The 16,377-nt window shown below is 44.2% G+C and overlaps 2 protein-coding genes across 8 annotated transcripts in view; one reads left to right on the plus strand and one right to left on the minus strand.

Annotated features, from left to right (window-relative positions):
• FARP1 (FERM, ARH/RhoGEF and pleckstrin domain protein 1) overlaps positions 1–16,377 on the plus strand; it is a 311,003-nt gene that overhangs the window by 21,708 nt on the left and 272,918 nt on the right. The window contains exon 1 of one of the 6 annotated variants that reach the window (XM_055359959.2): positions 1,441–1,533. The exons of the other annotated variants lie outside the window; for them this stretch is intronic. The gene's annotated coding sequence lies outside the window, so the exon portion shown is untranslated. Of the gene's footprint in view, positions 1–1,440; positions 1,534–16,377 lie in introns of those variants that run through there. 6 annotated transcript variants of the gene reach the window in all.
• RNF113B (ring finger protein 113B) lies at positions 6,448–13,345 on the minus strand. 2 transcript variants are annotated; one of them, XR_008670921.2, is made up of 3 exons: positions 11,994–13,345; positions 11,746–11,888; positions 6,448–11,226 (listed from the first exon to the last, which is right to left on the minus strand). XR_008670921.2 is itself a non-coding variant. In XM_004054671.5 (2 exons), the coding sequence occupies exons 1-2, from the start codon at positions 12,946–12,948 to the stop codon at positions 11,875–11,877; spliced, it is 969 nt and encodes a 322-aa protein (XP_004054719.5). In that variant the 5' UTR covers positions 12,949–13,345; the 3' UTR covers positions 11,495–11,874. The 2 variants fall into 2 exon arrangements, 1 of the variants encoding a protein (XP_004054719.5); XM_004054671.5 differs by lacking the exon at positions 6,448–11,226 and having other exon boundaries at positions 11,495–11,888.

The raw sequence follows: 16,377 nt of genomic DNA on the forward strand, positions 1-16,377 counted from the left end.
CGGCGTTTGTTTTCACCATATGGGGGGTGACGGAACATCTGGACTGTTTACCTGACAGCCACAGGGCAGCATTTCAGGAACTCTTGAGAATGTGGGAAAGGACATTTTAGTTCTAGTCTGAAACTAGGACATTTTAGTTCTAGTTTGAAAGAGTCAGAGAGTCTGGGTTGCTCTTGGTAGGTTTATGCTCAAAAGCCTTTTAATTCTTTCTAATTGAATCCCTTGGCTTAAGATTCTTTTGATTTGTATTTGATTAAACAACAAAGCAACACATCTGTGGCCTTCATTTGTATGCATCTTTACCTACTGCTGTGAACCCAATGAGAGGTGTCTTTCAGAGAACTTAGATTTTTGTTTAATACAAAACAAGCTGATATTCTTAATTGTTTTAGGAATTACATAGCATTCTTCATTGTTGTTCTGGCTTCCTCCTCCACCATCTAATGTGTAAATACGTGTGAAAGGGGAAGATCTCCAAAATAGAGCCATGGTCTGGCAGGTTGAGAGGTTTGTCAGTTAGAATTGTCCCAAGTGGGTTGGCCGCAGTGGCTCACACCTATAAACCCAGCACTTTGGGAGGCCGAGGCGGGTGGATCACTTGAGGTCAAGAGTTCGAGACCAGCCTGGCCAACACGGTGAAATCCCATCTCTACTAAAAATAAAAAAATTAGCTGAGCATGTTGGTGCGTGACTGTAATCCCAGGGAAGCCGAGGTGGGTGGATCACTTGAGGTCGGGAGTTCAAGACCAGCCTGGGCAGCATGGCAAAACCCTGTCTTTACTAAAAATACAAAAATTAGCTGAGTGTGGTGGTACACACCTGTAATCCCAGCTACTCTGGAGGCTGAGGCAAGAGAATCACTTGAACCTGGGAGGTGGAGGTTGCAGTGAGCCGAGATTGAGCCATTGCCCTCCAGCCTGGGTGACAGAGCCAGACTCTGTCTCAAAAAAAAAAAAAAAAAAAAAAATTGTCCAAAGTGAATGATGTGATGATTGCTTCGTTGGTCTCATTCTTCTTTATCCTTTAAGTAATTTAAAATCATACTGTAACTTGGCATGTTATGCTGATATTAAAAGAAATGAAACAGTTTTTGAGGAGAAATGTCAGTGTTTTGAGGCAGATTGTAACTATTGAAGATATTGTGAGTGCTCTTCTGTGCCCAAAGGTGGACATGCGTTGATTTTTAAACCGCACCAATTCAGAGTTCAGGACAGTTTGACCCTTTGTCAGTCTGAAGTTTGTTTTAACAGAAGGCCGTGGGAAAAAGTTTGTTACACAAATAATGAAAATTTACAGGGGAAAGTTTACTCTATTTAAAAAAGACTTTTTCCAACACTTCAGCATCATTAGTAATTTTTTCCCATTAAAACAAACCTGGTAAGACCTTAATATGATAATCTCTCATCATTTTTTTTTGTCTCACTCTGTCATGCAGGCTGGAGTACAGTGGTGCGATCTCGGGTCACTGAAACCTCTGCTTCCCAGGTTCAAGCAATTCTACTGCCTCAGCCTCCAGAGTAGCTGAGATTACAGGTGCACACCACCACGCCTGGCTAATTTTTTTGTATTTTTAGTAGAGGTGGGGTTTTGCCATGTTGGCCAGGCTCGTCTCGACCTCCTGATCTCAGGTGATCCGCCTGCCTTGGCCTCCCAAAGTGCTGGGATTACAGGTGTGAGCCACTGCGCCCAGCCCAGAAGTCTTTTATGCATAGACATTTAGCATGAATAGTAGCATACCCTAAATATGGTGTTGTGCTTGTTCTCTTCAGTTTAATACACTCCGAAGATGGTTTCATATTAGTACATACAGATTGGCCTCATTCTTTTTATCGGCATATAAACAGAGGGGTACCGTTAAATAATCTGTAAAATTTTCCCTGTCAATAGACATCTAGGTTGTTCTGAATATTTTGCTGGTCTAAATGACACCACACTGAAGATGGGTGATACCTGAAGTATAAAATCCTAGTAGGATCAGTGGTCAAAGGCTGTCTTTGTTTTTAATATACATAGATATTGCCATATTGCCCTCCACGGCTTATAACCTTATAACCGTTCATTCGTTTTATGAACTTGCATATAGTGCTTACTTTGTGCTAGAAACTATATCAAATGTTTTACAAATATTAACTTGTTTAATCCCCAAAGCTACCTGTAGGGGAGAGGTATTATTATTATCACAGTTTTGCTGATGAGGAAACTGAGGCAGGAGAGATGAAGTAACTTGCCCAAGGTTCACCTCAAGTAGCAGAGCAGAGATTTGAACCCACACAATCTGGATCTGCTGTTGGCTCTTAATCACTGTGTTGAGGCCATTTTTCCCAAACCGGAAACCTACAGTGATGGCAAATATTTTCACCTGTCCTAATCTGATCAGTGAGATGCCAGTTTTTCTTTTCTTTTCTTTTCTTTTTTTTTTTGAAACAGGGTCTCGTTCTGTCACTGTGGCTGAAGTGCAGTGTCGTGATCATGGTTCACTGCAGACTTGACCTCCCTGGGCTCAAGGGATCGTCCTACCTCAGCCTCCTAAGAAGCTGAGACTATAGGCGTGCACTACCACACCTGACTTAAATTTTTTTTGTATTTTTAGTAGAAATTGGGTTTTGCCATGTGTCCCAGGCTGATCTTGAACTTCTGGGCTCAGGCAATCTGCCTGCCTCGGCCTCCCAAAGTTCTGGGATTACAGGCATGTGCCACCACACCCGGCCCAGTTATTCTTAATTGTCATTTTGCACTTTTCTTACTACTCGTTGTGGTTGAATACATTTTCAAACGTTGACAACTCGACAAGCCATTGGTATTTTCTTGACCATCCTTCTACTCCCTGTTCCTGTCCCTTGCCCAATTTTCTAGGAGGTTGCAAATATTTTTCTTATTGATTTATAGGACTTCCTTTATATATGGAGAATTCTTAATTGATTTATAGGCGTTCCTTTGTATATGGAGAAAATCAGCCCTTTATAATATGTAATTCAAGTACTTTTTCCTAGTTTGCTTTTGGCTTTGCACTTTTTTAGTTTTTTTCCCTTATGGCATGTAGCATTTAGGTCATGCTTAGAGAGATCTGCAATTTGAGAACAGTTTTACTTTTTTTTTTTTTTTTTGGAAACAGTCTCAGTCTCACTCTGTCACCCAGGCTGGAGTGCAGCGGCGCGATCTCAGCTCAATGCAGCCTCTGCCTCCCTGGTTCAAGTGATTCTCCTGCCTCAGCCTCCCTTGTAGCTGAGATTATAGGTGTCCACCACCACGCCCAGCTAATTTTTGTATTTTTAGTAGAGCTAGGGTTTCACCATGTTGGCCAGGCTGGTCGCGAACTTCTGACCTCAAATGATCCGCCCGCCTCAGCCTCCCAAAGTGCTAGGATTACAAGCATGAGCCACCGCGCCTGGCCGCGAACAGTTTTAAAAAATCTTATATTGTCTTCTAGAACTTTATGATTCATTTAAAAAAGTCTACATTGACTCAAGTAATATTGGGATCTAATTTTATTTTTCTAATAATAATCAGTAGTAATGATGCACAGCTATACACGAATAAAGAACCTTCCAATAGATTAGATTTGGTGCCATGCTGGCCGGGTGCAGTGGCTCACGCCTGTAATCCCAGCACTTTGGGAGGCGGAGGTGGGTGGATCACAAGGTCAGGAGATCGAGACCATCCTGGCTAACACGGTGAAACCACGTCTCTACTAAGAATAGAAAAAATTAGCCAGGCGTGGTGGTGGGTGCCTGTACTCCCAGCTACTTGGGAGGCTGAGGTGGGAGAATGGTGTGAACCCGGGAGGTGGAGCTTGCAGTGAGCCAAGATCGTGCCACTGCACTCCAGCCTGGGTGACAGAGTGAGACTCCATCTCAAAAAAAAAAAAAAATAAATAAATAAATAAATAAAAAAGTTTTGGTGCCATGCTGTTGTAATAGACTCTACTATCACTATTGACAGCTAAACTGCATCATAAGCTTTGTGGCTCATGTATATACCATAACTAATTTTCCTTTATCGCCGAGTTTTGTTTCCCGTGGAGTTAATGGTTATCTTGCTTTTCCTTTGCTTCATTTTCCACGTATGTATCTAATTAATTCTGAAACTCTCACCTGTTGTCTAAATCGACTTTTAGTCTCTTCAGATTAATCAGATCATTAGATATCCTGTTTCATCCTTGAGAGACCCTTGTCCAGAAGTCTTCAGACTGGGCCAGGTTTCTCACTGGCCTGGTCAGCGTCCTGGGGTCTCCCCTACTGTAATCTATTGGGGGGGTTCCCCTTGCCTCTATCACCTGATGTAGGATCTTTGTCCTGGACAGCTTCAGGGATCTCCCCATGACCCTGATGATCCCCTTTGCTTCTCTTTCTTGAAATTTGTTTCCTGGAGCTTATCTTCTGATTTCTGTGTTTTTTTTTTCCCCTTCATTCTGGTAGAGCCCTTCCCAAAGTGACTGGAGTGATAAATGCTTTGAGACCTTGTGGATTTGATAGAAGATCAGAAAACAGGATCTTGAGCTGAGAGGCTGTTTAAGAAGTAGTTGAAATGTTCAGGTGTCCTGTACTTCCTGCTGTGGGCAGGGGGGATCAGCTCTCAACCCCTGCTGGACTCACCCAATGTGGTTTGCAGTGCAGTCTTTGTTTAACTCAGTGTTGGTGTGTATATCATTATGACTGTGTGGACTTGTTCACTGCTGAGCCAGATAATGCCCTATGATAGTTTTCTTCAAAAACTGTTTTTTTTTGTTGTTAAGATAATTCATTTTTTAAAATTTGTTTGATTTTTCTACGTATCCATTGCTAATAACTTGAACCAACCTATCAGTTTTCTTTCAAGTAATTTGTACTGATCTCTAAGCCATATATAGCCATTCAGTTCCCCCATCATCCTTTTTCCTGGTGCTTCACCTTCTGTAGCACCCCCATCCTTCAGCTTCTATCTGAATGGGTTGTACTCTAGGCCTAGTTCACAAGCATCATTCAGGGGCTTTCCTTTACTCTTCTTCTTTCTTGGACACGCTCTTTTCTGGATTCCGTATCATCTCATTTCATGATTTACTGCATTGTTTTGGTAGAACACATACACCAGTAGCTTTCTCAGAAAGGTAAAGGAACTACATTTCTTTTGAATCTTTAACATGTGAAAATATCTTTGCTGGATGCAGTGCTGCATGCTTGTAATTCCAGCTACTTGAAGGCTGAGGTGGGAGGATTGCTTGAGGCCAGGAGTTCAAGACCAGCCTGGGAAACATGGCAAGACCTTGTCTCGTCTCTTGAAAGAACAACAACAAGAAACTGTAAGGCATGCTTAGATTTGCTTGATAATTTTACTACATACAGAGTTAAAAATGGAAACTACTATCCTTGAAATTTTGAAGACATTGCTCCGTTGTCTTCTAACATATTTTGGATATGATTTAATTTTTTCTTTTTCTCCCTGGAACATTTTAGAATCTTAAGATTTTAAAGTGTCACAACTTCTGTCATGTACTTCGGTATAGATCCTTTTAAAATTATATATGCTGGGTATTTTGCTTTCTCCGTTTAGTCTGGAGACCATTGTCCATCAGTCTGAGATATTTCCTAAGTTTTCAAAAAAAAAATTCTTCTAAAAAAAACTTCATATTATTTGATTATTAGGGCTTTAGGAAGATTCTCTACTTTCCTACCTTTAAAATTTTCCATCTAGTTACGTTTTGCCTTACTTTCTATGAGATCTCTTCAAATTAATCTTTATAAACTAATATAGAAATAAAACTTTCAATTATCCATATTATCAATTTTGGGGAGCTATTGGCCTTTTTTCCATAGCAACTCTTCTTGTATTTTGGAAGAGATTCTTATTCTCTCGGGGAATAGTCTAGATTTTAAAACATTTTCTTCTGCTCCCTAGAATGTCTGCATTTTTTTTGTTTTTGATACAGAGTCTTACTCTGTCACCCAGGCTGGAGTGCAGTGGCACGATCTCAGATCATTGCAATCTCTGCTTCCCGTGTTCAAGCAATCTTCCCACCTCAGCCTCCCAAGCAGCTAGGATTACAGGCATGCGCTACCACGCCTGGCTAATTTTTGTTTGTTTGTTTATTTGTTGAGACAGAGTCTTGCTCTGTCACCCAGGCTGGAGTGCAATGGCGCGATCTCGGCTCACTGCAGCCTCCACCTCCCGGGTTCAAGCGATTCTCCTGCCTCGACCTCCTGAGTAGCTGGGACTACAGGTGTGTGCCACCACGCCCGGCTAATTTTTTGTATTTTTAGTAGAGATGGAGTTTCACCGTGTTAGCCAGGATGGTCTCTATCTCCTGACCTTGTGATCTGCCCGCCTCAGCCTCCCAAAATGCTGGGATTACAGGTGTGAGCCACCGCACCTGGTCTAATCATTGTATTTTTAGTAGAGACAGGGTTTTACCATGTTGGTCAGGCTGGTCTCGAACTCCTGATCTCAAGTGATCTGCCCACCTCGGCCTCCCAAAGTGCTGGAATTACAGGTGTGAGCCACCATGCCCGGCCATCTACATGTTTTTAGAAGGTTTTTTTCCTCTTCTTTGTTTTGGATGTGACTTTCATTTTGCAGGCTTTTCTTGAATGCGTACTGATCTTTGGCTGATCCAAGGCACTTAAAATCAGGTTGGAATTTTTGTGCACATGGATGGGGCTTGTCAATTGTTGATTTTTCTTTAAAATGATGAAGCAGCAACTGGTCATTTTTGTCAAAGGAAATCCTCAAATATCAGTATATGTGCTCATTGAGATGGTCCTGAGAATAATTCCACCAGCCCTGCCTGGAATAAACCTGGATAAGCTATTCTGGAAGCAGGATGGAAGAAGGGGACTGTGGGGGTTTCCTGGTACAGTAAGTAGACTGATTCTTCCTCAGTTCCCAACACCTCGTGCCTCATTTTCAGCCCTGAATTACACACACCCTGTTCGTCATTGTGCCTGGCGTATGTGAGTTTCTAATTTTCCTGGTTCAATGTCCTTGGGTAATAAACTTCTTTGGGGTTTGGGTAGGTGGGAGAGGGTCCCTGGGTGCAAAGGTCTAGCCTCTTCGTATAGTGACTTACACCCTCTTGTTTCCCACACCCTTCCCCCTCCCATTCAGCATGAGCCTCTTGGGCTTTGGACTATTTTGTTGGAATTCTCTGAGCATCACTTATGATACAAATCATCACAGACCTCTCTCTTGCTTTCTGTCACCCAAAAGTCAGTAGAATGTTTTATCTGCTCTTGTTCCTGCTGCTATAGTCCTCTTAAAGTATATTTACTGGCATTTTTGTAGGATTTTTGGTGTTGATACAGGCATGTGGTTAATCTGCCATGTTCAACTGGAAGTCCATTTTATTTTACCAAGGTATAACATAACATGATTTAAAAATTTACTGTAATAGCAGTAATCATACCAGAGCTACATTGTTAAGAAATTATGCAAAATTTTTATTTTCTAAGGGTTCAGATTCAGTCAGATATTCACAGATTAGTCTAATTTATATGATTTGCTTAAAATCCACCTCCCCACCAATGAGGTAGCCTCTGAACTCGTCTGAGAGTGTGAATGACATTTTTGAGTTGACCATTCAGACTTGTGCCCCTGAACGTATCTGCACACGCGCTCGGTCACATTTCTCTATCTCATTTTCTTCCCTATCACACAGAAAATCACATTCAGCCTGAGGTTTGGTTTTGTTTTGCATTAGGTCTCTGGCTGCAGGTGTTGTGGCGCTCTGGGGGTGTCTGCCTGCTTCCTGTCAGTGCAGCAGTTCTCTTCTGGATGGTAACAAAGAGAAGATGTCACCGACAATGCAGGGCCATGGAAATCCGGCTGTTCTTTTTCTGTGCTCTGCTGTTTGTTGGGCAGGGTGGGGAAAAGTATGAGAATTCTAGTTCTGATTAGCCGTGAATGAGACTTTTCTCAGTGGGAGTCCTGCAGACACCAGGGTGTGGTGACTGATTTCATTTCTGCTGCTCAGGGATGTCTCAGTGGCTGTCGGCACAGAGTGCTTGGAAGGCAGGAGAAACTGGCAGGATCAGCAAGGCTCTGAAAATAGGGCGTCATGGGGGTTGGCACGGGGGCTGGGGCTGGTCTCCGGCAGTGCCACTGAGCAGTTATGTGACCAGCTAGGTTTCTGGTCTCCTTGACCCCCTTGGAATTTCCCCATGACCTCACCTCCCCAGGGGTTGTAGCGAAAGAATGAAAATCACAGAGCTGCCTCTAGCATAGCACCCTTAAAATGCTCGGCTATGAAACGAACAGTTCCTTAACATTCAACAGACAGAAGCAGAGAAAAGTTACCTGTTAGCCCTTAACCTGCCCGCTTCCTGGTTTCTTTTAGACCTTGGGCAAGTGTTATAGTTTTCATATTTATTTTTTGGAAGTGGAGAAGCTGGAGAGAGAAGGAAGTGAGCTAATAACCAGCTTTTCAAGAGTGCTGACTTCTGCATTTCTTAGTACAGGATTTTGCCAGGCCCTTGACATTCGTTTAAAGGAAGAAAGAATTCTTTCTCCTTGAACATCTGTGCAAATCAGTGGGGGTGGGAGTCTAGAGCCCGAGGAGAGTATGAGATAACTTAGCACGTTTCTGAAAGCTAGGATGAGAGACAGCAGATCCACGTTATTGTACTGCACTGGCAACAACCCAGTAGCAAAGGCAGACCAATGAAATGTGCCAAAAAGATGCATTTGTAGTGTGGTATAATCACATTTTGAAAAATGTGCAGTAGATAAGTGGGGAAATACGCATTCTGGTTGCTTCATAAATAAAAGTAGTTAAGGATATCTATCAATCTCGTGTTTTTTAGCTCCAGCACTGGATATGTAGAATAAAAAAGGCAAACCTAATTCACTGAATCAGTTTGGCATAGAGCTCTTTTCAAATTCAGCATCATTTCAGTGCATTTCAGCTTTATACATAGCTCTCAGCCAGGAAATCTCAGGTTTAATTAGGTCATTTGTTCTTGAGAGTTCTGTCCTTGCAAAACAGGAGAGGAATTTTTATGGGCAGTTGGCACACAGAAAAAGTCAACAGCAAAATGTCCCTGTTTTCTTCAATTTTAGGTGGTACTTATAAAAACTCCTTAGAAGGAATTTTGTGTATTTCAGGATATTAATCAATCTGGGTACAGTGTCTTCAGGTTTTGATTTTCATGTGCTCTAGGTTTTTGCCTCTCCTGGAGTCTTTGGAATCCTAGGGGTTTGTGACCTTGGAATGCAGGCCTGTGAGGCATTTTCAGGATTTCAGAAGGCCTAACCAGAAACTGGCAGTCATGGGGAGAGGGACTGGAGCTGCCTCCATAAGTCCATGCAAATTAATGAGAACATCAAAGCATTGTTTGGTTTTGCCAGATTTTTCTCACGTTGCTCATGTTGATTCCGAAGGACTTATTGACCATTACGTGTGCCTTCAGTGAACAGAAAAAACGTCAAGTCAGTTGTTGCTTAACTACAGCCTGGCTGATGTGTTCTTTTGACTGGAAGGATAGGGGTTGGGGTGTGATGTGGTGGGACCTGGTCCAGACAGGATAAAGTGCCGGTAACCACGGTGCTAACTTTGAAAGCCAGCTGGCCCCACACTGCTCTTCACTTCCCCAGCAGTGTGCTGTGTAAGGTGGTGCAGTGCTGATGGGGGACTGTCCTCATCCCTGTTCTGCGCTGTTTCAGCAAAAGTCTGAGGGGTCGCTCCAGCGTTGTGACCTTAGAGCGTGGTGATGGGAAGGACTCAGCTCCCAAGGAATGTGTGCACTCCCTGCAGTCCTGCTTGCTTCTTCCTTCCAACTCCAGAATGTTTATTTCATACATTAATATGAAAAATACACAGAGAAAAGACTGGAAGGAAATCGGCCAAAATGCTAGCAGATTTTGTTTACTCACTCTATGTTAGTAAACCAAATTGCCAAATTCGGCAGCGCTTACTAGTGATCGCCTTTCTGCTTAATTTTGCAAATGATTGATTATGAACCTTATTCTGTCATTTTAAAAATGGAATAAGAACTATATATCTTAGTGCATATTTGGAATGTTTTCAAAAGGTTGGTGACTTGGAGCACTTGTTGACAAGGTTCACGAGTGTAGCTGAGTCCAGTGTCTATGAAGGGGTCTAAAACACACATGAAGCATTGTAAAGAAACTCGAGTGAGCCTTGCGAGGAAAATCCTGGAGCCAGAGCTTAGAGTTTCTGCTTCGGAGTGCCTGAAAGTTTCATATTTCTTCTTTTGTGCAGATTCCAAATGTTTTTGGAAGGCTTGAAAGTGAATAAAATAGCCCTTTGACAGAACTGACAAAAACGGACGGACTTAGGGGTAGGGCCCAGTAAGTCATTGTACACAAGCTTTGTGTTGTTAGCTTTGGCAAGGACAATTCTTAGAGAAAGCTCTATGTGAAATGCCAGAATAAATGGCTCACTTTTATGGGGCACTTGAACTGTCTGCCTTGTCGACTATCAAGCTGCCATTTTCTCTGCTTGAATTACAATAATCGATATGTTTATAGCACATACTATATGTCAGGCACTGTTCTAAATATGTTAATTTTTGCTTCAAAACAACCCTGTGAGATACTACTATGTATGAGGAAACTGAGGCACAGAGAGGTAAAGTAACATACCCAAGGTCACGCAGCTGTAACTGGTAGAACCATGACTTGAATCCTATCTTGCTCCTGGGTCTGTGCCCTCAACCACGGCTCTGCTTTTGTCTGCAACCTGGCCATGGTGGTGGGTGGGTCGATGGGTGTGGTTCAAGGTCGAAATCACGTGGAAAGTTTTGCTGAAGTTCGCTCTGCAGCAGGTGCTTGCATAGCGGACTGCTAGGTAGCTTGGTTTGATTGACTTTTCACTAACTGACTTTTTATTGAGCTACCTGTTGGCCATTAAAAAACAGGAAGTATGTGAGACATGGTTTCAGTCTTCAAGGAATTCACAGCCAAAGTTGATATATGAGATAGGCTCTTATGAAAATTTACATAATCTGTGTCAGTTCCTTGTAAGGAACTCATCAGCTGTGAGGAACTCAGCGTGGATCTGTTGGTGTTTGTCTTGGGAGAGGAATACATTGCCATTTTAAGTGAGAGGATGTTAACATCAGCCAAACAAAATCAAATCGAAACTTCAGCGTGGATATTCTTCTGTCAACTCCTGCCCTCCTTGGTTCTTAACTGATATCCTTTATTTGCTGTTTTGGTAACTCTTGAGCCCCATCCTCTCCACTTCCTCCCGGTCTTGGTTCCATCATTTCTTCCTTCTCTGATATCTCTTTTTAGCTTTTTTGAAAAAAAAAATAATTATAGTACAAAACGTAAAATGTACCCTTAACCATTTTTAAGTGTTCACTCATATTAGGTATATATATATTGATGTGTAACAGAGCTTTATAACTTTTTCATTTAGCAAAACTCAAGCTCTGTACCCATTAAACAACAGCTCCCCACTCCCGCTCTTCCTAACCCCTGGCAACCACCATTCGACTTTTTATGTAATTTTGACAACTCTAGATACCTTATATTAGTGAAAAATCATACAGCATATTGGTCATTTTGTGACTAGTTTATTTCACTTAGCACAGTGTCGTCTTCAAGGTTCATTCTAGTTGTAGCATGTGATCCTTAAAAGGATCAGTTTAAATCTTTAAAAGGATTTCCTTCCCGTTAAGGCTTAATAGCATTCCATTGTGTGTGTGTATCGCATTTTGTTTGTCCATTCATCCATCCATGGACACGTGGGTTGTTTACACCTCTTGGCTTTTGCAAATAATACTGCAATGAACGTGGGAGTGCACATACCTCTTTGAGATCCGGATTTCAATTCTTTTGGTTACATACTCAGGCACGGGATTGCAGGAAGACTGTCATCTCTCTCATCTTACTCAACAGGCTGCTTCTCCCCAGTGTGCATACAGACTTGAGTCTTTCTCATCTCTTTTTTCCTAAAAGAACAAAAAAATTTATTTAAATGTGAGAATTATGGGAAACCTAAGCCATGGGAATTGGACACTCATGGGGGTCTTCTGTGAAATGGGACTTGCCCCCACCTTCTGCAGCCTGAAGCTTTTGCAGTTTCGCCATCAGTTCTTTGGCGGGGTTAAAGATGCCGCCGGTTGGCTGGTCACAGACGTAGCAGCGCGGGGTGGCCCGGAAGTGCTCCAGCGCGCAGCTCTCGCAGAAATAATGCCTGCACTTGGTGACGACTGGGTTTTGGAAGGCCTGGCGACATATGAAACACCTGAATGGTACTTCCTCTTCCTCGCTTCCCACTTCATGGTTTTCGTCCTCGCAGATACAGTAGCGACCCTCTTCAAGCTCCCGTTCAATCTCCCACCCGAGCTTGTAATCGGAACGGTCGTGGAGGAATTTGCAGCTGTCCCCGAAGCCACAGAAGCCTGTCTCCTTGTAGTCCTTGCAGATGTCAGGCTGGTAATCCCAGCGCACAGTGGCGCGCAGATGCCCTGGCGCACGTATGGGGCCCTTCCTCGCCATCCCCGAGGAGGAGTTGCCCGTGGACGTGTCCCTGGGCTTCAGGTACCTCAGGTAGCTGTGGATTCCCCGGTAGATGTGGTCGTGTTCCCGACCCCGCAGTGCCTCCTGGACCCGCTGGCTGCGCTTGAGGATGGTCGGCGTATGGTGCTCCTTCTCGGTGTCCTGCTCGAAGTCAGCGGTGGCCCCCATGTCCTCCGGCCCCACAGGCTTCGCCGAGCGGGTGGACCTGTACACTACGCCGAGGCTCTCAGGCGCCGCCTCCTCGCCCCTTCTGTCGCCGTGAGCCGCCTTCTGCCAGCTGTGGAGGCCCCGGGGCCTCGGTGCCACCCGCGGGGGCAGAGCCACTGTGTCGCCCTCGTCCCCGCTGCTGCTGCTCTCTCCTTGCTCGGGGTCGCAGGCCGGGCGCTTTCTGAGGCCTGCAGCCCCTTTCCGTCCAGGCTTTTTGAAGAGGAAGGTGCATACCTGGTCTGCTTGGTCGGCCGTCCTTCCTGGAGAAGGTGGCGCTGCCATGTTTGAGTCTCAGGCTCCCAACGGCCGTGGCGTGCGTCACCCTTGCGTCACTGCACGTGGGGCGTGGGCCCTCCCAGTTCTAAAAAGCAAAAGCAAGTGAAAGAAAAGCTTCTCCTAGGCCAGGCGCAGTGACTCACTCTTGTAATCCCGGGACACTGGGAGGCCGAGGTGGGAGAATCACCCGAGGTCAGCAGTTCAAGACCAGCCTGGCCAACATGGCGAAACTCTGTCCTTACTAAAAATACAAAAATTACCTGGGTGTGGTGGCGTGCACCTGAAGTCCCAGCTACTAGGGAGGCTGAGGCAGAAGAATCGCTTGAACCCAGGAGGCAGAGGTTGTAGTGAGCCGAGATCACGCCACTGTACTCTAGCCTGGGTGACAGAGCGAGACCCTGTCTCAAATTAAAAAAAAAAAAAAAAAAAAAAGGCTTCTCCCGCCCTTCCCTCCCTTGACCTGCCTCCTGGCCCTCAGATGGATTCCTTGAGAGAGTCATCTTCACCTTGCTCCTCAGCTCCCTCAGTGCACACTCATTTTTCAACAGATTCCTAAAAGGCCACGGGTGGAATCATTCCAGGCCATAGCGAACCGGTGGTGCTCATCCTAAAACACAGGCGCTTGAAATGCGTATTTAAAAGCAACACACGCGCAGTGCAGAAAACAAAAACAGATACAAGCAAAAAGTAAGACGCCTATAATCCCTCCCCTCAAAGATAACCACTGTCAACACTTTTGTGTCTATTCTTTTAATATAACCTTTATTAAAAGACTGTCATATCACACTGCACCTGTGGTTGTGTAGCTGGCTTTCATTTTGAAATAAAAGTAACACATATAAACATTTAAAAAAATATTATCAAGCACTTATTGTAATGGAAATTGGCTGTCCCCTGCCTGGCCGCTCCACACGCCAATTCCTGGTACCTAAGATAATCATTTTCAATTTTTTTTTTTTTTTTGAGAAAGTGTCTCGCTCTGTCGCCCAGGCTGGAGTGCAGTTACATGATCTCGGCTCACTGCAACCTCTGCCTCCCGGGTTCAAGCAATTCTCCCACCTCAGCCTCCTGAGTAGCTGGGATTACAGGTGTGTGCCACCACACCCAGCTAACTTCTGTGTTTTTAGTAGCGACAGGGTTTCACCATGTTGGCCAGGCTGGTGTGGAACTCCTGACCTCAGGTGATCCACCCACCTCGGCCTCCCAAAGTGTTGGTATTACAGGCGTGAGCCACTGCACCCGGCCTTCAAATATTTTTAACCCTTTTTTTTCTTGAGTTTATCTTCAAGTTGTGAAATAATTCATTTATATAACGTAAATGGATTCCAGTTCTTATTTAGCCGGTGCATGTCATAAAGTGTTACATGCAATTTCTTTTTCTAATTTAGGTTCTATCTCTTTACTTACTAGAATGGAAGATGAGATTCAACTCACTTGTAGTGCCCCCAAAACACTGGCTGCTGTGGGATGAGGGAGAAGTTGTGTGGGTCTCTCTTCCTAGATACCAAGGCATCCTCAGTTGTTGGAAATGTGATGAATAAGCTTACAGTGTAAAGAACAATTCATCTTTTGTCAGTTTTCTCTTAGGATAGTAATTCTAGATTTTTCTTCAACTGTTATCATCCCATCTTTCATGTTGGAAGCTTTTCTAAAATACTTGGTTATCTCCAGCTGTTTATACTTCAGAGTGAGGTGCCTAAAAGCTGGCTGGAATCCATCGGTATTGCTGGGCTTGTACACTGGACTGTCCTTTGTGTGATTCAGTTGGAACCCATCTTTTTTCCTGGAGACCCCCAGATGTTGGTGTCCATATTAGTCCGTTTTCATGCTGCTGATAAAGACACACCTGAGACTGGGTAATTTACAAAAGAAGAAGGCTTAATGGACTTACATTTCCATGTGGCTAGGGAGGTCTCACAATCCATGGTAGAAGGTGAAAGGCATGTCTCGCATGGCAGCAGACAAGAGAACAGAATGAGAACCAAGTGAAAGGGGTTTACCCTTATAAAACCATCAGATCTCATGGGATTTATTCACTACCACAAGAACAGTATGGGGGAAACTGCCCCCATGATTCAGTTATCTCTGGTAAGTGGGTCTCTCCCACAACACAAGAGAATTATGGGAGCTACCATTCAAGATTTGGGTGGGGACATAGCCAAACCATATCAGTGTCCATAGGTCTTTTCTGCTGGGTTCTCGAGTTTCTACAGAGAAGACTTATCTCACATTCTGCTGTGGGGTGTGATCTTTGCTGCCAGAATTCTGTGATAAGAGCTGTAGAAGTGGGCTGGGAAGGGAAGGCCTTATAATTTGGGGTATAAACTTTGACTTGGCCGGGCGTGGTGGCTCACACCTATAATCCCAGCACTTTGGGAGGCTGAGGCAGGTGGATCACGAGGTCAGGAGATCGAGACCATCCTGATCTACCCCATCTCTACTAAAAATAGAAAAAAAAATTAGCTGGGCGTGGTGGCGGGCGCCTGTAGCCCCAGCTGCTCGGAAGGCTGAGGCAGGAGAATGGCGTGAACCCGGGAGGCAGAGCTTACAGTGAGCTGAGATCAAGCCACTGCACTCCAGCCTGGGCGACTGAGCAAGACTCCATCTCAAACAAAACAAAACAAAACAAAACAAAACAAAACAAAAAACTTTTGACTTAATTCCTCATTTTTAGTAAAGCATCTGATTCCCACCTTTGGTTGTTCCCGGGCCCTTTGAGCATAGGCCCTCCTAGATTCAGCCTCCACAGAAGAGATACCTCCTTCTCCTGCTTCTGCCAGGCTAGGGAAAGGCTGCATGGGGTGGGAGATTGTGTTAGTTTTGCATTGCTATAAAGGAATGCCTGAGGCTAGGTAATTTATAAAGAAGAGAGGATTAATTGACTTGTAATTCTGTAGGCTGTACAAGCAGCATGGCGTTGGTATCTGCTTCTGGTGATGGCCCCAGTAAGCTTCCAGTTGATCATAGTGGAAGGCAAAGGGGGAGCAGGCTGTGTCACATGGCAAGAGTGGGAGTGAGAGTGGGGAGGGGCCACGTACTTCTAAACAACCAGAACAAGATCTCACTTATCACCCAGGGAATGGTGCTAAACCACTCATGAGGCATCCACCCCCATGATCCAGTCACCTCCCACCGGGCCCCACCTCCAACACTAATCACATTTCAACATGAGATTTGGAGGGAACAGACATCCAAACCGTATCAGAAAATTTTCAGATTCTCAGCCAGTCTTCTTGTGTGGAGCCATATCTGTTTCCAGTGATATTTGATTCTTGCAGTTCCTGGGATTTGTCTTGAAATTGGTGTGCTGCTGCTTGTCATCTCCCTCCACAGCCTTCAGTTTCAGCCTTCTTCCAAGTTAGTTGAGATTTTTCAGTTCACTTTATTTCTTCTAAAATATTATTGATGTTCTTGTTTTCTCTGGTGTCTCTTTCT

Source organism: Gorilla gorilla, chromosome 14, assembly GCF_029281585.2.
Source record: "Gorilla gorilla gorilla isolate KB3781 chromosome 14, NHGRI_mGorGor1-v2.1_pri, whole genome shotgun sequence".
NCBI lineage: Eukaryota > Metazoa > Chordata > Mammalia > Primates > Hominidae > Gorilla > Gorilla gorilla.